Source organism: Theropithecus gelada, chromosome 14 (assembly GCF_003255815.1).
Source record: "Theropithecus gelada isolate Dixy chromosome 14, Tgel_1.0, whole genome shotgun sequence".
Taxonomy (NCBI): domain Eukaryota; kingdom Metazoa; phylum Chordata; class Mammalia; order Primates; family Cercopithecidae; genus Theropithecus; species Theropithecus gelada.
In genome coordinates this window covers 68,493,134-68,516,536 of record NC_037682.1, presented here as the reverse complement: position 1 = coordinate 68,516,536, position 23,403 = coordinate 68,493,134, and the positions used below count along the sequence as shown (strand labels likewise).

Here is a 23,403-nt window from a genome sequence, read left to right as displayed (position 1 = left end):
GCACTTGTTCTGTCACCTGAAACACCTTCTGCAGACATCAGCCCGGCTAGCTCTCTCACTTCCATTTTGTTGTTGTTGTTGTTGCCTTCTCAGTAAGGCCTTCCTTGTCTAACCTATCTAAATTTTCACACGCATCTTGGAATTTCATGTTCTTCTTCCCTACTGTTTTATTATCACCAAGATACTATGCATTTTAAACTTATATATCGCCTGCTTAGAATGTAAGCTACATAGGGCAGGTACTTTTTTAGTATTTTGTTCACTGCTGTATCCCTAGTGGCTAGAACACTGCCTGAGACACATGCACTCAATAAATATTCAATGACTTAATTAACCCATACATAGGTGGAAGTTGAAGCTATAGCATAGATGAAAGTCCCAGGAAGACTGTGCTTAGTGAGAGGGGATGTGGGTTAAGTACAAACCCTGGTGAATACCACCATGCAAGAAAATAGCAGCTGATCCTGTGGGGGACTAAATAGGAACAGTATTGGGTTGAATGAGAGAGTGAATCTTATCAAGATTATTTATGATTTCACTAAACCCTTTTCTAACTTGAACATTAAGCCTGAGATTTAATTCAACAGCATAAGAGAAAAAGAACTAAGAAAGCTCAGTGTCTATGATTTTAGGATGAAAAAAACTTTCTTAGAATGACTCCCTAAAATAATACATCTCGAGGACTGACAGGCACATTGTGTGGGACTACAAAGGAACCCACACACTGAGTGATGGTGGACACTTGGAATTCCCATCAGGTATCATATAAAGTACTTGGTAACTTCAAAAAATAAAATGTGATTTCTTACACCAAAAGAGGATCATTATGCACTGCAAATAATTCATAGCAGGTAACCAATGGTAAGTGCAAAGTAAGCATGTGTTTCTCTCCAAATGCTAGAAGAACCCAGGAGTGGGGTGGGTTGAGTTCTCATTGAAGAGATCTGGGCAGTCTAAATGAAGGAGGTGGAATTCAAGCTGGACTTTGACAAATGGGTGAGACTTTCAAATGCAGAGCATATTGTGTATGTGGTGGGGGAGGTAGGCAGTAGGTCAGGGTAGTAAAATGGGAATATGAATCTAGAAAATGATGCTTTAAGAGCCTTAAATGCTAGATTCGTACCATTGTATTAGGGAACCATTGAAGATGTTTGAGAAAAGGACATAAGGAGATAAGACTGTTATCAAAAAAGAAATGTCAAATACATTTTTCTGATCTAATCAAGCAAGACTCCAAATATTTTGTAAGTGTATTAATTCATTTTGCCAGCTCCAGTGACTTAAACTTCTTGATGACTTCCTATTGTTCAAGAACAAAGACAAACACACCTTTATCACAACCTGCAAGATTCATATAGTTTGGTTATCACCATCTGCTCCCACCATGCTGCCCTTGCTGCTCATGCTGCAGCCACACTGGCCTGCTTGAAATTTCCCTCCCACCATGCCTCTTGCACTACAGGACTTCTGCATCTGCTGTCCTATCTGTCTTCACAACTTATCTCCCTCCTCTTTGTCTAGTAACATCCTAATTCCTCTGGTTCCTTCTGATCACAGCTTGAGCATTCCTTCCTGAGAGAAACTCTCCCTAACCTCTCCATTGATATGCTATCACAACACTATGCATTTCTCCATCACAGCTCTTAACATTTAATACATCTAGTTTTAATTCTTGATTAACATGTCTCCTTCACTAGACTGGATGTTCCATGACAATACAGGCTTTTCCCACCTAGCTGACAACTGTATCCCCAATGTCTGTACACAGAAAGAGCTCATTAACTACCTGTTGCAAGACAGAGAAAGAAAAGTCAGGACACCAGACAGAACCACTTGGAGAGAAGATTGCTTATCTATCAGTTTTAAGTAACCAGATAACGTAGTAATATTTCATTCTGTCCTCTGCTGTTTTATGCCTTTTAGAGCTGATCCAAGCTCACAGGGCTTGTCTGGTTTAAAAACAAAAAAAAAAGCACGTATATGTTTTCAGTTACAGTGCGTATGTGATGTGTGAGCATGGAAGAGGGAAGAAGGCAGAGCAAGACTTTTCACAATTACAAATCTGATCCTGTGTTTCAATTCTTCTTTTTCAATATATAGGTCAAGTCTTGCTTACTTAAAGCTTACGAACCTGCAAGCAGAGGCAGCAGATTTTTTTTTCAATATCCTTTCTGGGAAAGGTCTTGCTTATACAGTGCTTTTTTTCACTCCACTTCCTCATACATGGGATTTATGACACATAATTAAACTAAAAAAAAAAAAGGCCTGAATTGAGCACCTCTGTGTAAAGGCACCCAAGGCTTATTAGTAGACATGTTAATAGTCCAACACCGAGTTCCTCCATCCTTTCAATGGCCAATCCTGCTTGGTAGCAAAAACACTTCCTTCTAGAGAAGGTAGTAATTCATGACTCAGCATGATGTCATCAGCATTTAATCTGAGTTTTAGTACATCATTTAACTTCTTTGAACCCTCAGTTTTCTATTTATAAAGTGGGAGTGGTGTAATTACTGGACTCAAAAATACTGAGCACCTGACTCTCACTGGCATTTTTACATGTACTGTTTCATCTTTTCTTCATAATAATCCCATGGGGTTAGAAATATTCACTTTTATTATGGAGAAACTGACTTGGAGAGGAAATGTGACTTGCTAAAATTCACATGATCAATACACAGAAGAGCCTAAGGGTCAAATCCAGACTACCTGACTACTATTTCCTTTGTACTAAGTCTCCTACCTCAGCAGGCTATTGTGAGAACCTCACAAAGAAATGTAATTAAAAGCAAGTTTTCAATTATGAAGCTGTACTGTTTTAATACTACTAAGTAATTTGTTACACCAGAGAGGAAGAACTAGAACCCAACCCAGGATTTTAAGGGTGATAAACATTACTTTTCTCCTAAGACTAGTAGTATTTCCTGTACTTCAAAAATTCTCAATTTAAAATGAGAAAAAAGAAAATAATTGGAAAATGGGCAAGGAAGCTGAATAGGCATTTCTCCAAAGATATATGAACGGCCAGCATGCACATGAAGATGCTCATTATTAGCCAGCAGAGGAATGGAAATTAGAACCACAATGGGGTACCACTTTACAATTCATATATGAGGATGACTATAATAAAAAGACAAATAGCAGCAAGTGTTGGCAAGGATGTGGAGAAACTGAAACTCTCATAGACTGCTGATATGCAGTCCCTGTGGAAAAGAGTCTGGCGCCTGCACAGAAGGTTAAACAGTCACTGTATGACCCAGCAATTTCACTCCTAGGTATATACCCATAAGAACTGAAAATACATAAAACTTGTACACTAATGTTCATAGCAGCATTATTCATAATAGCCCAAAAGTGTAAACAATGCAAATATCCATCAACTGATAAATGGATAAACAAAATGTGATATATGTCACACAATGGAATGGCCAGAAAAAGAAATGTAGTACTGACACATTCTACAACATGGATGAACCTTGAAAATATGCTAAGTGAAAGAAGTCACAAAAGACCACATAGTATATAATCTCATTTATATGAAATGTCCACATTTCTTACGGCACATCCATAAGAGGCAGAAAGTAGATGAGTGGTCACCCAGGGCTGGAGTGATGGTGGTGGTGGTTTCAGTTCAGGATTTCTTTTGTGATTAATGAAAATGTTCTCAAATTGATTGCGGTAATCGGTTGCCCAACTCTGTGAATATACTAAAACCATTAAACAGTATACTTTAAATGGGTGAGTTTATGGCATGTGGATATTTCAATGAAGCCCCCTTTTGTTTTTAATCCTCTAAGTTCACCATAAACTGCATCTGCAATACCAGGCACTTATTAAAGTTTACTTTAAACCAAATGGATTTTTCTTATCACTGCCTAATAGTTGTTAGGATTCTAAAAATTCTGTAGCATTTGCATTGTAATTTGTTAACATTCTTCAAAGAGATGACTTTAAATTACTTTTAAATTATGTACTTAAATATGGAATACTAATAGATACAATGCTAAGACTTTCAGTAAAGGGATGTCTGAAAATCCATATATGGCATCATCATCTATCCACTTACTAAAAAAATCTAAGTATTATTCTTATTTTCTCCTATCTTCATTCCTCGTATCCATTTCATCAGCAGGAAGCCCTGTTTATAAACTTCATAAGGATAGGATTTCCTGTTTGTTCACTATGGTATCCCCAGTGCACAGAATGCTGTCATACAGAAGATGCTCAATTAATATTTGTTGAATAAATAAATGAATGCATGCTCTATTTCGAATTAGCACCTTTAAAAGAAAAATTTCAAATCTCACTTGATAATTTCTTAGTATTTGTAATTTTTTTTTTAAATGTAGAAGATGGCAGTTTTATTTGTCATTCCAATTGCAGAAACATATGAAGGCTAAATTCTCAAGGGACACAGGTATGCTATGCTGCCAAAATATGTAGAACATAACTTTATTCAAGTTTGCTCTTGTTACTTGATCCATGAATATTTAAAAGATACTTTATTTTATAAAAACTTACATCTGTAAGTAATGGATTGACCATAACAGAGGGCTTAACCTGGAATACATGGATAGGCTTAGAGGCCCATGAGCCCCTAAAATTGTATGCAAAGTCTAACATGTATTTAACATGTTGCATGTGTATCTTTTTGGTGAGAGTTCATAGTTTACCAAAGAAGTCTATGACCCAAGAAAGGTTAAAAAATTACTTAACTAGAAACAGTCACAAAGGTTTTTAAACATGAATTTGTACAATAAAATAATATCCAACAGCTCCATCTATGGGTAAATCATTATCACCTAGCAGAACTAGTGACAACCACCAGAGATCAGTGCATCTTATGAATGCTTGTGTTTAAATCTTGAGTGTCACTCTAGTGGGAATTTATTAACTACAGTATCACAGCTTTTTTCCCCCCAGATGTAGATGCAAAAATTAGGAGACTGTTGATGAATTCTACTTACAGTACTTCAGCACCAAAAAAACTGGGCAGTTATGCTGATAAATGTATGTACAATTCAACATTTGTCAGTCTTAAAATGCTTATTTATAGTGAAATCTATATAAAACCGTTAAAAACTTTTCTATTTACATTTTAAAAAATGAAAAGTATAGTTTCCTTTGCCACAACTTGTCAAAACTCTTACCCTCCCACCCCCTTACCCCTTTCACTCTACTTGTGACAGACAGTGATCACAAGACCAAAACATATTGCTTCAACAAACTGTGTCCTAAAAAGGTAGAATGCTTAAAAACATTACATTTAGAACTGTAAATGAACTTTTTACACATTTCAAAGGGGCTTAAACAAAAGTATGTAAAAGTTATTTTCAAAGTCTCAGTCCAATGTGAATGTGCAATTTCAACGTTAAGAAAGCATCATATGAATGAAGAATTTGTTTTCTTAACATGACCGAACATTTCCTTTAGGTCTGAAAATGTTTCTTTTCCTCTGCTTCACAATGAAACATTTCTTAGTACGTTTTCTTAAAGGAAGAGGGAAAGTGGGGACAGACGACAGTGGAAAGCGTAGGCAATCCTGGTTTACAAGAAATTTGTCAGAAGGAGTACGGCCTGCTTTGAAATGTTTACACTTAAATAAATAGAAGGCAAGTGTGCTGCTTAGAGCACAAAGGAACAATACAATAAATTAGCACACAACTGATGAGAATGCACAAGCCACCCAAAAAGTACTTCCCACTGGTTAGGGATCTGATTTCTACCATCCAAGAAGGATTCTTTAGTGCCAGTATTATTCTAGGTGTTTATAAACTAATTATGAACTGAGCAAATGTAAAATTTTAACCAATTCAACACTTCCAGGGATTTGCAAAAACATACAAGTTTTTAAAAAACTTTTCGTGACACATCATTTCAAAATACAACTATTCACATACTCCTTTTAGATGGTATTTTGCTCAGTAGAAACCAGTTGAGAAACATTCACAGGAAGTCTCCTTCCACTGCAAGACAAAACTTTTTCACCGGCCATGATCCAACAGAGAAAGAAGACCAGGTCTTAAGTCACTGTAAATGTGCAGCTTTTTTTTTTCTTTTTCATTTTTTTTTTTAAAAAGTACATTCCCCTGTGAGTTTTATCTTGTTTTAAAATGCTGCTCCTGCAGCAATATCTTGTTGAAACACTGCTGCTTTAGGGTCCACAGCCTAAGTACAGGCAAAGTGCTCTTTTTAGTCATCAAAATACAAGGGTTTCCCTGGACACTTGGTAACCAAGCAGGTTTTAAAGTGCACTATTGTGTCCAAACACTAGGACCGTTCAGCAGAGCTCTGAGAAGGGCTGGGTTCAGTTCCATCCTCTGTGCTACTGTCTATGTCCTGCTCCATTGCTGTCTCCTCATCATCCAGCTGTTGACTGGTGAAGTTGTTTAGCTCAAGAAGCCCACTGGGCTCCACCACCACATTGGAGCTGGAGTGACAAGGAATAGCATACTGAGGAATGGCCTGGAAGAGAAGACACAGGAGAATCTTCATGGTAAGAAAAGGTAACAGAATAACTTCCGCAACAACACCAAGAAAAAAAAAAAAGAAAACTGACATTTATTGGACAACTGCACAACTACTACATGCCAGGCACTGTGCAAGGTGCTTTCACACATCATATTCTACTTAATCCCTGTGACAACACTATAATGACATTATTATTCCCATTTACAAATGAGGAAACTGAGAGGGTAGGTGACTTAACCAAAGTCACACAGTTGGTTAATGCCAAGATTCAAATCCAAATCTTGTACAACTGAAAGCAATCTTTGCACTCCTTTATGGTGCCTCTTCTAACAAGGAGGCTGAAATCTATTGCCTAATTCAAGAGGAGAACTTTGAATGAAGCTTTCATTTGATTATTAAGCAAATGCAAATGTAGCCTAATTTTTCCCTTTATTATCTGCAAGACGAGTACCAGCAGAACACTTGCTGTAGGCCTCTGTGTAAGTAGATGTCATAGGTATACTGCCTTGTCAGATTCTTTTTCCTCCATATTAGACATCCTTTAAAAAGGTTATCAGTTCATGTCATACTCTTGTTTAAAACTCTAAAATTGTTTCCTATTGTACTCGCTATACAACCAAACACCTTACCATGGCTACCAGTTTCATGCCAAACTCACTTGTACCTTAGTGCTTTTGTGCTAGTCCTTCCCCTCTTCCTGGAATATTCTTCCTCTAAATCATGGCATGGTTGGCTCTGCAACTTGGTTCAAATGCTTGGAAAAGCTTTCCTTCCATGACCACCAACCCAAAAGTAGTGGGTTCATCCCACCCCCATATCTATTACATTCTGTCACATTTTTGTTCATTGCATTTATCTTCTGTTAAATTGTTTCTTACTCTTAAAATGTAAGCTCCAGTAGAACGTGGACAGAGCACAGATCTTGACTATCTTACTCATTGCTAGATGCCCAGAGCTTTGAACAAGGCCTGGCACACAGCAGAGGCTCAATAAACATTTGATGAATAAATATACATTTTTAACATTAAAATCCCCAGAGCAAAGTTGAATATCAGCACTTTGCAAATATACCTGACCAAAATAACCCTTTACTGGGGAAAGATATAAATTACACTATCAAGAAAATAATGCAAGATGCCTACGCATTGATTCTGGAGTCACAAAGTTCTGTTTGTTTGTTTCTGCTCCTTTCTTCCACATATCTGACAATTGTGTAAGACTATTAGACAAGGTCAAGAGGCCTGGATTTTAAGTTCAGCTCTGTCTCTGGCTTGCTGTGGGCCTCTGAGTAAGTCACTCTACTTCTTTGAGCCCTACATTCATCTTGTGTAAAATAAGATATTTGGAGGATACACTGTGAAGATCCTTGCAGTTCTAAAAGTCTATGAATTCCACATATATAGACTTCTTTATAATAGAAGATACATCTTGTTTACTTCCCTATTCTCAGCACTTAGCACTGTGCCTGGAACACAGTAGTTAAATATACATGTGGAATAAACAAATAAATGAATGAACCAATGAATAAAATACATACTGTCCACAAAGAGCAATGCTTTTCATTCAAAGTATTTAATATCAAACACATTGAATTTTTATAGAGCATTCTTCTAGAATCAAAGCACTTTACAGGACTCAGCAAATCAATACTTCAGATCAAAGCTAAACATAACTAATAAGACCTGAAAATGCTCTAACAATATATTAATGATGAGTATAATAATAGGAGCTATTTTTATTGAGCATTGCTCTACACAGACACTTGACCAGGTGCTTTATATATATTTTCTCACTTAATCCTAAAACAACCCTGTGAAGTAGATGTTAATGTTTCCACTTCATAGGTAAAGAAACAGAGATATACAGGTTAGTTCAGTTGCCCAAACCCACAGTACTGTTACATAATAGGTACAGGTAGAAATCACATCTAGGGATCTCTGACTCCAAACGTTTGGTTGTTAATCACTCTGCTATCCTTACCTCTGACATAGCACACCTGGCACATGGGACATGCTAAAAGCTGGCTGTGAATTCTGTAAAGAACCTATCCATTAACTATCATCCTTGATACATGAAGTAAATTACATTTTCACTCCTGTTTATAAAGTGCAGAAAAATAATTCCCAAATAAGCTGTTCAAAATGATTTTTAATTTAGTGAGTATAGGAATCTAAGCCCCCAGCAGGCATGATAATTTTGGTAAAAACAGTAATAGTTACCATCTGTTAGACAACTACCATGAGCCACGTACTGTGCTAGGTGCTTGATTTTGTGTAATCCTTGTATCAATCCTGTAAAGTAGGCATTACTGATTCCCATTTTACTGATGAGAAATCCAAGGCAAAATGACGTTAAGTAGCCTTGCCCAAAATCATACAATGAATGGCAAAGCCAGAAAACCATTCCTTTTCCACCACACCTTACTTCTTCAGGGGAAAATACAAAAAATCACAAATCCTTTTGTTAGGAAATATTTACTTCATTTACATTTCTTTTTACAAAGGGAAACACAAATTATTGTAATAATTCAATGGCCATCTCTACTTGCCTTTAAGCACTTCCTCCATACTTAATTCTATCTTAACTGGTTTAACATTGGTCAGTTTGCATTCTCCCATAGCTTGGGACCATGGCAAAGAGAAAGTTTACCATAATGAATTGATGGTAAATCCTAGTCTACTTACATTTCAATAAATCCAAATTCTCAATTAACTAAAATGTGCTATTCTGATACCTTCCAAGTTCTACATCTGTTTAGCAAAGAATGACAAACGTCAAGAAAACAACCTGATACCTTGCAAGGAGAGAGGGAGATAAAACACAATTTCTAAGGGGTAGCCTGGACTCAGTGATTCTTTAGTCTTGATCTATTATGCATGACAAGAGATGATTTTTAGAATCAAGGAAATGTGAGATACCATCTATTATCAATGAATAATTCTATTGTGTTAATTAGCCTGTATTTACCAAGACATGAGAGTAACCAAACAAGATTTTTTAATAACAATGATTGAATTAAACAGTAAAGTTCATGGTTAGTCCCAAATTAAATATAAACATTATTTAGAAATATCCCCTTAGAACATGTCTCTCCAGACACTGCAGTTGAGGTTTGATTGTCCTGAGTCATAAATTTGGATCAAGAACAAGAACTGTTTTTCCAAGAAAAGGGTCCCCCAAATTAACCAGCAATAGAAGTGCAATCCAGTTACATTCCAGAATTTTTTGGGCAAAAATTGAGGATTACAAAATTTGAACCCAGGAACTTCCTATCTTCCGGGTTGACTTAATGAGTGAACACATTGGCAACTATAGCTTGTATCTTACAAAATCAAACTGACACATGGGCCCTTTATTGCCTTTACAGTGTGCTGGGTGACAATGTCCATCAATTTTCTGATTCTCTTCCAGAAAATAAATAAATTTGTATTTTTGTAATAGGTGTTAAACCAAATTTGTCAAACACCATCTCAAAGATAATATCTATGTTTTCTTGCTGTCTTGGCTTAACTCTTCCTGTGACAAGTCAAAAGCATATCAAACAAACCCACAACCCCCAAGATGCCCAAGATTTCTCATTTTCCTTCCAGTTCTTACCTGGATGATAATTTCTGCTGGACTCTCTTCAGCTTTCTTTTGGCCTACATTCTGAATACGCATGAACTGGCCTGTCGCAGGCACTGCTGGTGCATCAATTTTCCTTGTCGTTAGGGAAGAGCCAACAGTGGATGGACTTGAACAGGACTCTCTACATTTCTGTTGCTGGGGAGTGGAATTCGCCATCCCTGCCACCACCATGTGGGTGGAGGGTAATGATCCTGCTTCACCAGTGAGCATGCTAGTGGCAAGAGCCTTCTTTGGGGGATCCACTATCATATGTTCTACATTTGTATCAATCTGAGCTTCCATCAAAGACATTTTCAAAATGTCAGACACTGCTGTCTTCTCAGAGGCCTGAATGGGAGATATGCTTGTAACTGGTGATGTCAGCTTAGGCACAGAACTGCCACCAGTTATCTTTGTAACTGTGGGAGGCTGGCGCCCCTCAAAAGTTATCTTTGTAACAGAGGATCCTTGGGTTATAATTGGCTGCTCCACCTGAAAATAAATTGGGGTTGTGTGTGTTACAGCTACATCTCTTTGAGAAAATCTAATCAAACACCCCAGACAATATGGCAAAAGAAACATTTCTGCGCTATACTAGGAAGACAGTTTTGAAGCTTGCTGTTTTAAAAAAAGAGGGCTGGATAGGAAGAATCTGGTTATTTTTATAAAACCTAGAGAAAGAGGAGGGGTTGAAAGAACTTTTGTTCAGCCAGCCAAGGTTTATAGCAGTAAAGAAAAAAATAGTCTCAGCAGCCTAGTTTTCCTTTGGGATTTACAGCCCTAAACAGTACACCTTCAACCTGGCTCAAATTATTTCATATAATCTTCTGCTTTTTAAAATAGAAAGATTTTTCCAATCTTTTGCTTCAAAATACATGTATACAAACATATCCTATGTACATATATTTATAATATATACATACATATACATCACTCCAGCGCCACTGGTTTTGCTAATGTAATTTTGCTTTCAATTATCCACCAATAATTCCTCTGTAATCTAGAAGATAAATCTAAAAAATAAATTTAACTAGATGGCTATGATATAAGCTACAAAAAAAGATGTTCAAGGAAGTTCTTTTAAAAACTGCAGTTTACTCAGCATTATTACCACAGAAATCAGAGTTTACAGGCATGGAAATAAATATTTTATACCAAAAAATAAAAATAATTTAGGGATATCGCTTCTATGCACTGTTGGTCAATGCTGAAGTGATTTCAATAAAAACTGCCTGGAAAATCAAGTTCTGAGTGCTATGCTTTTTTTTCTTCCTACATATTAATGCGTGCATTTCTTCCCTAATGTCAACCTTCTGATGGGGCAAAGTAATACCAGCGTAATGAGGCTTTTGGGTTTCCTCTTGCCAGGAGAAAGCACTGATATCATGATAGGGTCGTGATGTTCTCATTTTTTTTTTTCCGTGAACAGAGAAGTTTAACTTTGCATGCTATCAATATTCCGTTACCTGGCTTGCCGTCTGTTTCTCTGACGAAGCTGGGAGCGACATTTGGCTCTGGGGGGTTTGGGGTTGCACGTAGATTTTTGGTTGGTTCGGAGCCTGCTGCAGTTTAGGGAGCTGCTGCGTGGTTTTCACTGCAAGCACCTGTACTACAGTTTGCGGGGGCTGTGCCATTAAGGTAGGAAGCTGCCTGTCTTTGGCCACCATGGGATGCTGTGTGTGCTGTACATCTGGCTTGGGCTGTGCTTGTTCTTGCTGGAGAGGGGTGACTTTTTGATGCCTGATGGAAAGCTGGGGCATTTGCGGGAGTTTGTGCTGGAGCTGGTCTGCCTGCAGGTGGATGGTCTGCTTCTGTTTAGTCTGGAAGCACTGCAGAGTTTTCACTTGCAGCTGAGTCTGTTCCAGCGGGGGCTGGCTAAGTTTCTGCTGTTTAGCTGACTGTGACTGAGTCAGGGCAGATCGGTAAAACAGACCTGTCTGAGGGTCTAAAGTGTCCATCTCTTCAACCTCGCCCTCCTCAGTTCCAAGTTCCTCGCTGTGTTTGGTAAAAGCAGTGTGACTGCTTAATGCCTAAGTAAAAAAGGCACAAAGTAAGAATGAAATAAGAAAAACATCTACATTGCTACATTTTCCTCTTAACTGAAAAAGACTTATGAGATTCACTCAAAAATTTTCAGAAGAACCTAGAAAGGCCAAGAAACCTCAAGGAGCTTTCGACTGAAACTTGCAATTTCAACTCTCAGACATAGTACTTTGAAAACTGGTCTACTTACTACTATCAGAAAAGTCTTAGAGGGTCCAGAACTTACAGATTAGAAGAATAAGATGGCCCTGCAAGCACAGCCTAACATGGAAAAAGAAGAGAAAGGCTCCCTGGCTCAGGAAACAGCCGTGTGGCCTATTCATGATGTTAACCTCTCTAAAAGCGGCAACCAAGCTGTGAGGTCCGGAGAAAAGCTAAGGTTTAGAGAAGCCCACCGTGGCTGTATGTAGGTCCAATGCTGTCTGGAAAGTCAGGGAGATTGTCTGAGACCCAAGCCTGTCCCAGTCCCCACAGAGAGCCCCCTGGCATGGAGATCATTCTTCAGGCTTCACCAAGGTCTGCATGAAGCACCTCTCGACTAGCATTCCTTGCCCCTTTCCTCAGATCCCAGAGCCCTGGCTCCTAGGAGGGAAGGAGACTGAGGAGGGGACAAGATCATTTCTGTCAGTAGAAGGGTAGGGTGCCCAGTGTCAGTGCTAAGTGTTGTGAGGAGGCATCATCTTGAGTGACATGGTTAGGGCCAGCCTGTCAGACCTCTCTAGGTGTCTGGAGAAAGGTCAATGTCAGAAGCTGCCAGGTGAGGGCCGGACTCCAGGCTGAGACCTGCCGCCCAACAATACCTCCAGCCAGTTGGCTTCCCTCAGTGACATAGCAAGATCCACCCTATCCCCATCCTCCCTACTGCCTTATCATATGCTACACTTAAATCCTAAACCACAAAATTTTGAGATTCAATTGTGACTCTCCCCTATATCATAATGACTTTGCACACACAGGCTTTCAATTCAACATTCTTTGTTGCCTTTCTTTCAAGTAGTTTGCCTACAGTTAGATTCATCATCATGTGAGTGATGGTGACTTATGCGACTACTAATGATAAGTCATGCTTTAATCTGATATCAATAATATAACTATTTAACAGAGGCAGTTCACTTTGGGTTTAAATCCTGGCTCTGCCACCTGGAGCAAGTTTCTTACTTTCTTACTGAAGAGAGCATAAGTTTCCTCACTTGTAAAAGAGGGATAATCCACCCGCCTTGCAAGATCATAGTAAGAATCAAACAAGTTAATATACTTAAAGCTCAAAGCACAGTATCTGACACAAATTCAACCTATCAACATATTTTTCCTTTTCCCCATTACCCTTAATACCAGATGTCCTGTTTTACATTAGATTTATATTCTCAACTTTCTGTTGCATCTCTTCCTCTGTAATTGATCACGTATAGTTAAAAAAAAAAAAGTATTTATTTTCCTATTTATTCATAATGTTACTATGAGGATTCATTATAAAATCAAAAACAAAACAAAACAAAAACACAAACCCAGCAGCAAACAGCTAAACAAGCCAAATGTTATTTCATTTGAAAATCTTATTTACCTCGATGATACATTCTTCCACAGTAAAATACACAAAAACAGTGACCAATTCTGATGTCATTAGATTCATCTAGATATTCTCACCTTTTTGAAATGGTAAAAATTCACGGATTTAAGAATACTGTTTCAGAATTATTTTCTGATGTTAAGACTCTTAATTAATTTCTTTTACTCATTTCTTAGAAAAGAATTACGCAAACACTCTACATTTCAATTATTTCTCCTCCTAAAATACAAGATGACACTGAATCTTATTTCAAGCATGGGGAGTTACAGAAGATAGGAAGAAAAAGAAGAGATACAACCTGCTGCATAATGTGGGTGATTGCTCCAGGGGAAGATGCTGGGATGGACTTCACCACCACCGAAGTCTGTGTTGCGGTCTGTGACTGAGCCACATGCTGGAGCAGGGTCCGCTGGGGCTGGGAAGGCTGTTGGGGCTGGGAGCGATGGCTGACTGAAAATAGAGGAGGTGATGATATTTCTCCAGAAATCACCACAGCATCTGTAACCAGTAGTCATTTTAAACAAATGTCTGTGAGCTTGTATCACAGAAACAAAGTGTAGTATTGTGAACTAGGAGGCAGAAGACCACAGTCTGCCCATCTATGAGCTGTGTGACTCTAAGAAAGTCTCTTATCTTCTCTGAGACTGTTTCCTCATCTGCAAAATGGGAATAACAGAGCTATTATAAGGATGAGATGAGAAATGTATATGGAAGCACTGTGAAAAGTCTTATCACAAAGGAGGAACAAACCCCTTAAAGCTGCATCCTCCTGTGAGCTGTACTCACTTTCTCCAATGACTTTCATCCCATTAAGGTAACAAAGCAGTAATCAATTTCTGTAATCCCAAAATAATATCTTTAAGGAAAGTAAGGCAATACAAGTTCTTTAATCTCTTGGTCTCAGTTCTACATGCAATAAAAACATTAGTAGCATTCACTCCTTTGTATTAAGTGATTCTGTCTCACAACCTTACAGTTCCTAAAAATCTAAAGGTCTGGGTGATACTGCAGAAAATAAACTGAATCAAGAATCACACTTGGATCCTGTTCTGTTCTACCACCAAAGAGCCAAGTGAATTTGAAGAGGTCACTCATCCTCTATTAGCCTCTAAAACTTGAGGTTTTGTTTTGTTTGATTGATTTTCTTTTAATGGGATAATAAAAGCTTGCTGTTTCTATCTAAAAGAGGACCAAATGAAGTAACACATTGAAAAATTGTCCTTAAACTATAAAGTACTAAACAAATATAAAGAGTTAACAAAAGAATAGAAAAATCTGTTCTATCATCTCAAATTTAGCTCACCTGGCACAAATGGATAAGCAAGCAGCATAGAAAACATCCCTGCTTCTTATTCTATTGCTACAAAGGTCCCATGAAGTAACCACTCTATCAAATTTTACCAGCTTCAGCTTCAAATTTTTATTCATTTATTTATTTATTTTTGAGACTCAGTCTTGCTCTGTTACTCAGGCTGGAGTGCAATAGCACAATCTCTGTTCACTGCAACCTCCACCTCCCAGTTTCAAGCTATTTTCATGCCTCCAGCCTCCTGAGTAGCTGGGACTACACGTGTGCACCACCACACCAGGCTAATTTTTGTACTTTTTAGTAGAGTCAGGGTTTTGCCATTACGGCCAGGCTGGTCTTGAAATCCTGGCCTCAAGTGATCCGCCCACCTCGGCCTCCCAAAGTGCTGAGATTACAGGCATGAGCCACTATACTCGGCCTCAACTTCAACTTTTTACACAGTCCACAGAGCTTTAAAAATGCATATGATTACTGGGAAACTAACCCTTTGAATTAGAAACAGATAAAAATATATCTGTAAATTAGCTAAGGATTTTAGGATTATTGAAACTCAATAATCCAAGATTCTAATATTCATATACCCTGATCTATAATTTCAAATAGCACTTATTTCCTGTTTAGAAAAGTCATAGTGGGGTGTTCAAGAGTAAGATGATCACTATGGAAATCAATGTAAAAATGCCATTTATGTATTATAAGGACTAACTTTGAAACTATCCAGTGAAATATAAATAGGCTTTATTTATTTTTTATGACACATTCTATCCATATTCACAAATGCAGTGTTTCTATTGTTGCTATACATATATCTACATGTGATTTGAGAGTATAAGCAGCAATACCAGTATTCTTTTATAAATGTACTGTTCTATCTTACAGTATTTCACAGTATGCTTTGTATGCACATGTTAAATTATGTGAGTTAACAAAATCTTCCACATGTACTCAACAGAACCAAAAAAAAGATAGTCAAGATAGTCAAGGTTTACATTAAAACAACAATGACTGAAGTAATTTACAATATGACTGAGTAGAAAAAACAAATTATAATATTAAAATTAAGCAAATTAATAGTATTTAAATGAAAGCATCAGAAATGAATGACATGTGAAAATAAATATTTCAGATGAAATTATCAGATTATATGGAACACTTCTACCACCCATACTAATCTTCATAATTATTACATTAAGCATTTTTTTATTAAGAAGTGAAATGGATTTTAAAAAGATCAACTAAGTCTATTTAAAAATAATTCTCCTTCAACTATAAATTACTTTACGGTAATTCTCCAGAGTTCAGGAAAGTTAGAGAGAACTAGTACCCACTGCAGAATGATACAAAGGGCAGGTCAAGCAGAGCAGCTGGCTTTTAATTCAAACAAATGCTCAATATGGCTGTGGATATCATGGGTGGAGATTATGGAAGAAGGTCACAGAATAAACACTTGGAAAATAGCTGAAGTGACCTTAACTGGGCCATATAAACACCATAAAACAGTCATTTTTATTATTTTAAAGAACTCTTTTCCACTGTCAAAATGCTCATTTCTGAGAAAGAATTCCACTATTCTACAAAAGAAAAATCTCTTTTCCTTTCACTAAGTGGAGCTTACCTTTCCTCTACCAGATGAGAGTAGAGCGCATCCATTTAAGTGGTTCCCCCCAAAACAATCATCTTTTACCTTCAGTGATACTACAAATGGATGCACACCACTTACCTAGAAGGGGAAAAGCAACCTCTGTCCCCTCATCAGTGCGTTCTGAAAGGATAAGTAAGGGAAGAAATCATAGGTCTTTTCATCCGTTCACCATGCAATAATCTAGTCTACCCCCAGAGGTTAACATTAAGTTCCCCAGAATACTGGCCTCTGCTTTAATTAGCTTTCTGCTAAATAACTCTAGATGGCTTTCCATATCTTACCTGGATTTTCCCCTTTGGCAATTTTAATCCATTAGTCTTAATAATATTATCTCCTAAAATGATGCCAAAGAATTCCTTTTCTTTTTGGTATTTATGTCCTTCAAATATCTGTAACTTTATGTTCTCCTTTAATCACTGCTAAAGAAAACTTAAGATAGGAGTCCTCTACATATTGCCTCATAAGTCATCTCTCTTAAACCCTTTAATTATTCACATTACTACTCCCTGAACTATTTCAAATTTCAAGGTAATAAAGTGTTCAAAAGAGAAAGCAGTATTCCAGGTGTGGTCTAATCAGAATAGGACAGAAATAATATATCTTGTTTTATTTCTCTATATATGCCATCTAAAAATCTCAGTGTTTTTCTGCCAGACCACATTTTAAACAAATACCTAATCTGCTTTCCACCAGAACTTGTAAGTATTTACATGGATTTAAGGGTTTTTTGGCTAGTTTTTGTTTTTATTTTGAGACAGAGTCTCCCTCTGACACCCAGGCTGGAGTGCAGTGGCACAGTCTCAGCTCACTGCAACCTCCGCCTCCTGGATTCAAGGGATTCTCGTGCCTCAGCCTCCCGAGCAGCTGGGACTACAGGCGAGCGCCACCACGCCCAGCTCATTTTTGTAGTTTTAGTAGAGACGGGGTTTCGCTATGTTGGCCAGGCTAGTCTCAAACTCCTGACCTCAAGCAATCTGCCTGCATAGGCCTCCCAAAATGCTGGGATTACAGGCGTGAGTCACCACACCTGGCTAAGGTTTTCTACTTTTTGAAAAATATTAAAAGGACTGGATTTTACTTCTTCTTTCCCCCTTGACTCACCTTCCCACAAAACTAAAAAATCTAGATGCATAAAAATACTTATTCGAGGCCAGGCGCAGTGGCTCATGCCTGTAATTCTAGCACTTTGGGAGGCCAAGGTGGACGGATCCCTTGAGTCCAGGAATTCAAGACCAGCCCAGGCAACGTGGCAAGACTCCATCTCTACTAAAAATACAAAAAATTAGCCAGGCATAGTGGCACACACCTGTAGTCCCAGCTACTCAGGAGGCTGAGGCAGGAGGATCACCTGAGCCCAGGAAGTTGAGGCTGCAGTGAGTCATGACTGCGCCACTGCACTCCAGCCTGAGCGATGGGAGTTAGACCTTGTCTCAAAAAACAAACAAACAAACAAACAAACAAAAAGCAAAACTCATTCTTAGACAAAAGATACTTTATCGTCTCCCTACAACTGTTGCTGTATATTCACAGTTGTTATTTATGGCTGACTTATAGTTTTATATTACCTACAAACTTTGTAACATCCTATTTTTTTTCCTAGTCATTAAAAACAGGGTAAATCCCAAGGATGTTGTGAATTTGCTCTGAAAACAAACAGGAAAAAAGCTAAAAATATAAAGAATATATTCTCCCCCAAACAATCATCCCATGAAATCCAGAAAGGTAGTTCTCCTACCTTAATACTATGTTTTAAGAGGACACCTACCAGTAGTGATGTATTCAGCTACTAGTTCTGACTCTACCACAGCAATTGATGGACTCTCAGGAGAATGTCTCTTTTCCTGGGTCATCTGAATAGGCACTGCCATTTGACTCAGGTCAATAGTGGGTTGTCTTGGTTTAGATTCCAATTTTTCCTTTACTGCATAAAAAAGTCAGGGGAAAAGTTAACTTTTATTACAAACAAGTACCAAAACCAGAGTTGTCCACAGGAATAATGAACCAGACCTCTGGGGTGCCACACTTGCAGTGACTAAGTAGACAGTGAATTGAAAAGAAAAAAGCAGATTGCTATGTATGGCTGTTTAGTGCACAACTTGCATAACCATACTCAGCAGCCTAGTAAGAAGGATTCACATACAATAACACAAAAATCATCTCTTTTTTATCTCTAAGCCAAACAACTGAATTTTTCTCTTGTACATACTCCTTAAGGTATTTCCTATACCCTTCCTCAAGGTATTCCCTGTGGCCTTGAGTTCATCAACCTAAAAACAAAGGGTGAATAAGCAGTACATAATATGATTTGCTCTAGGACATATCTACCCAGAATAGCACAACACAATGACCAGTTTAATTTGCGCTATTAAAAATTCAAGATATCTCCAAATGAATGTTACAATATCTTCAACAACTCCTAAAGAATACAAATTTTCATGGTTAGAAAAAAATGGCTTCTCTGTTTCTACAAAAATGTCTGATACAACAGTCTGGAATCAGAATGATTTCCATGAATAGATTCACTTTCTATATACCTTGTTATCAACTTTTCTACAAAATCTATGTGTTCAAAGTCCCCACCTCTATAAGGCATTAACAGAAATGGCTGAGTATGTCAACGACAAAGAACTGAAGAAATCCCTAAGGTCAAAAATAACACTGACAGGATGAACCAAAGACTTACATTAAATGCTAGTAATCTTTGGATCAAACAAGGTGGAAGTTACAATAAACGGTAACCAGTAACTAAGTCCACTGAATGTTCACACCCACTGAGTACATAACCTGACAAAAATCGAAACAATTAAACAAAATAAGTAAAACAACAACAACAAAAATACAAAAGTCACCCTACGAGTAGAGAGGACATTGAACTAGGAACCAAAAGATGAGTCTCACTCTGCCACTAATCAGCTGGATAACCTCTCTAGATCTCAGTTTAGTTATCCATAAAATGAAAGAGTTGGATGACATAATTGCTAAGGTCATTTAAATACTCTGAAAATCTTTGACCTATTATAGTAGAAAAGTCAGTACAACTTCCACAGGTTTGTTCTAGAGTTTATCAAAGATATTTAGTAATTAGAAATACTGATAGGATCTTGTTATATGAGGACAACTTGGCATGACAGCTCAAGTGGCTAACCTATACTATTCAAAGAAATAAGTCTGAAGATAAAATTAAAACAAATCAGAATGTTAGCAAGGGCCACTAAAGGTGTTTTGTGCTTTACCAATATCAAGGAGGATGGCAAAGCCCTTCAATCTGCCTCCTGCTACTCTTAAATGCAAGTGGCAACTGTACTGTATCTAGCCTTGTGCTTAGAAGTGATAGAACTACTCCTTTCTAGTGCTAAGAAATAATAGGACTCTCCATTTTAAGCAAGAGACAAAGAAGACAGAGCTGTCAATTTTTTTTCTCCTTTCTATAGATAGTCCATTTGTACTTCAATATTCCTGTGCACATCTTATTGAACAAGTAAACCAGACTGTACCAATGATTATAGACAAGTCCAGAGGGGGGAAATGTGCTCAAATAATAGCAATAATAATAATAATAATAAATAATAGTAATAATCATAACAGTGGTAGTATTTTAGCACAACCCGTCTCTAGAGAAAACATGCTTCATTCAGTTGAGCATGTGAATTCATACCTGTTGTCTGTTGGAGTTCTAACAGAGCTTTGATTGTTGAAGTAGCTGATTGTGATTCACTGGATACATCCTGATAAATTATGGTAGGGCTAGTCTCCATTGCAATCTCATGTTCTGACCAATCCTGACGCCGGGAAGCAATTACATGAACTACAGGCTGGGAATCTGTTTTATATTAGTTAAAAAAAAACAAACCCTATAAACAAAGTTTCTCTTAAAAAAAAAAACAATTTTTTTTTGTCTGTTTGTTTATCTTTCTATTTATTGTAAATTACATGCTTTATCTCCCCAAGAAGACTATAAGCCCCTAGAGGGCATAATGTCTTTCACTTCTGAATTCACTCATTCATTCACTCATTCATTGATTCCACAAACTGGACACTTATGTGCCAGAATCTAGATATGGCATTGAAGATATAAAGGAGCTCACAGAATAATCAGAGGATGCTCAAGAAGCACATAGTCTGGTTGGGGAGACAGACATGTAAAAAGACAAATTACAATTCAATGTGATAATTGCTATTATAAATAGGTATGCATATGTGTAGGTGAGTGCGTGTTTGTGTACAGTAAGAACAAAATGCTGTAGGAGTCTTACTTTCTCCAATGCACCTGAAAATATGTGTTGTATTACAGCCTGAGCATTCTGTCAACACTTACTGGATGGCTGAATTACTGAAGGAAATCCTGTTCACTGCCAGCAAGAAAAGACAGATGACCTAGAACCAGCATGATACAACAGGACAAGTGTAACATCTGGAGCTCAAAGTCGTGGGTTATAGCCCCAACTATATCAATTATTAGCAAGTTGATTCTTTGGGTCTTAGTTTCACTATTTCTAAAATGGGAATAAAGTTACCTCTCTTCCTCATAGGATTTCTGAGTATGCAATGAAATGATACATGGAAATGAGCTTTATAAACTATGAAGGCCAGTAGAAATGTTATTATTGTTTCTTTGTAGCTTGTAAGTTCTCAATTCTAAGACCGTTTGTTAGTTTCAAAATAAGTTATAGCTCTAATCCAAGGCTTATTATATTCATGCTATACAGGTACACATATAAATACTACATGTGCATCAAATCAAGCAACAAGTTATTTTTTCAGTTTTCCACCTATAAAATAAGCAAGTTAGACTAGACTATTACGAACTTCCTAAACTCCTTTGTCCAAGACACCATAGAGGAAATTGTGGAGGATATAAAGGCATGATTCCTTCTTCTAAATTCAGATTATAATGGAGGAAACATCAAATAAAGATATATGGCTTTGTAGCTTCGGGCAAATATCAAACGATTAGGCAAACAAGACAAATAGAAAGTAAGAGGCTGCTTTGAATTGGGATGGTCAGTGAAAGCATCACAGAAGAATGAAAAGAATTCAAGTAGCTCCCAAAACAAGAATAAATATAATAAACATTTAACCCTCTATGAACCTTATATTTTTTAAAGCCACAAAGTTGTTGAAAAATGTTGGGGCAAGGGGAACAACTCTTCCAACAAAACAGCCTTCCTGAAAAAAACAAAATCAATATACAATAGACCTAGAATTTTTAATTACCATGAACAAACTACATTTTTCTCCCCAAAACTCCAGGTAGAATATACGCCACACTAAAGACAAATAATTTTCCATTAAACTTCCCCAAAAATACAGAAGACTGGACGCTATCCTGCAATATCAAATGCCATGTGAAGCACAGAGCAGCTTTTATTTATTCATTTTAAGTAGATATGTAGAATTTAAACTTAAGAGAATTGATTACATTATGAAATCATTCCTTTTATATAACTTAAGCTCTCAAACTTAAGAAAATTTCATAATGATATAGGCAAAGAATGACTTTGCAACCCAACCCTACAAGACACACTGAATATCCACAAAAAGGCAGGGATTGTGTTTATAGAAATAAGGTAGAAAGAGATAGGAAAAAGGGAAAACAAATTTCCATAGGAGAGCATCTATCAAAGACCATTATCCCAAACAACATCACCTTGTAGGTACTAGAGAGATTGCTACATCTCTGTCTATACTTAGAAAGAGCAGCTGACCATCATAAGTATCACTGTAGCAACCCTGTGACACAAGATGAGTGTGTGAACCTACTTGAAAACCCGTCTTTAAATGATTCTCTCTCCTACTTTTGGCTTATGCTTAGACCTAAATGAATCTACTGTCTATCAAGTCATGGAATGCAATGACTAGGAAATCAGGGGCTTGATCTCACCAGTAACACGTGCTTATGCAGTGTGCACTCATCTAGACTTCCTGCGTCTCTTGCAGATGGTAGCCTTCTGTCCCTCAGATGTCTTTCTGAACTGAACAAGTATTTATTGGATACCTACTACATATTAGATACTAGAGATATACACTTTAGCATTATACTCAAAGGCAGACTCAGACATCTCTGTGGAAGAATATCTCCTATGTCTCTATTATAAATGGCCTATATCATGCTTTCATAGAATCTTAAGACTTCTCCATTAGAAGTGATCTTAAAGTTTGTCTAATGCTGCCATCAATCTTATACTAAAATCTTCACAGTGTTCCCATGGGTCTGAGAACTCTAGCACCAAAGTACTCACTACTTTCTAAGACAGTTTCCTTACAACTCTGCACAGTTATGACAATCAGAAAGTTTTTTCATATTGAGTAGAAACAGGTCTTGTTGTGACTTCTACTTAGCACTTCTATTGTCTGTTCCTGTATCCACAAAGACCAATTCTTTTCCTTCTTCCACATCACAATCCTGAAGATAACTGACAAAAGCTCCTATGTTCCCACCAATCCAACCCATCCCCATCTTCTCTTCTTCATGATAAATATCCTGTTTCCACCAACTATTGCTCATACAAAGTGATTCCAAATACCTTACACACCTAAATCATTGCTTCTAAATTAAACCTAAGATATCTATATCCCTTTTACGATGTAATATATACCTTCCCTCTGAAGCACTGTCATAAAGCTCAAGGACTTCACAGTATTTAACTGCCTAGACAGCAAGGCCCAAAATGTTCCAGAGAACATTTGTTCCTCAAGATGTTCTGCAAAAAAGGGTTCCATGGTCAAAAAAGTTGGGGAAAATTTTATATTGTATCTTCCACTCTTCAT

The 23,403-nt window shown here is 37.4% G+C and overlaps 1 protein-coding gene across 5 annotated transcripts in view; it reads right to left on the bottom strand.

The window, feature by feature from the left end:
- Positions 1–3,518: 3,518 nt before the first annotated feature.
- EMSY (EMSY, BRCA2 interacting transcriptional repressor) overlaps positions 3,519–23,403 on the bottom strand; it is a 105,219-nt gene continuing 85,334 nt past the window's right edge. For 2 of the 5 annotated variants that reach the window (XM_025357887.1, XM_025357889.1), the window contains exons 15-21: positions 20,291–20,455; positions 18,401–18,556; positions 16,714–16,755; positions 13,983–14,134; positions 11,541–12,104; positions 10,066–10,566; positions 4,344–6,462 (exon numbers count right to left, since the gene is read on the bottom strand). In XM_025357887.1, the coding sequence (XP_025213672.1) occupies positions 6,268–6,462; positions 10,066–10,566; positions 11,541–12,104; positions 13,983–14,134; positions 16,714–16,755; positions 18,401–18,556; positions 20,291–20,455 (1,775 nt within the window). In that variant the 3' untranslated portion in view covers positions 4,344–6,267. Of the gene's footprint in view, positions 6,463–10,065; positions 10,567–11,540; positions 12,105–13,982; positions 14,135–16,713; positions 16,756–18,400; positions 18,557–20,290; positions 20,456–23,403 lie in introns of all 5 variants that reach the window. The other 3 variants (XM_025357886.1, XM_025357888.1, XM_025357890.1) reach the window with 3 other exon arrangements.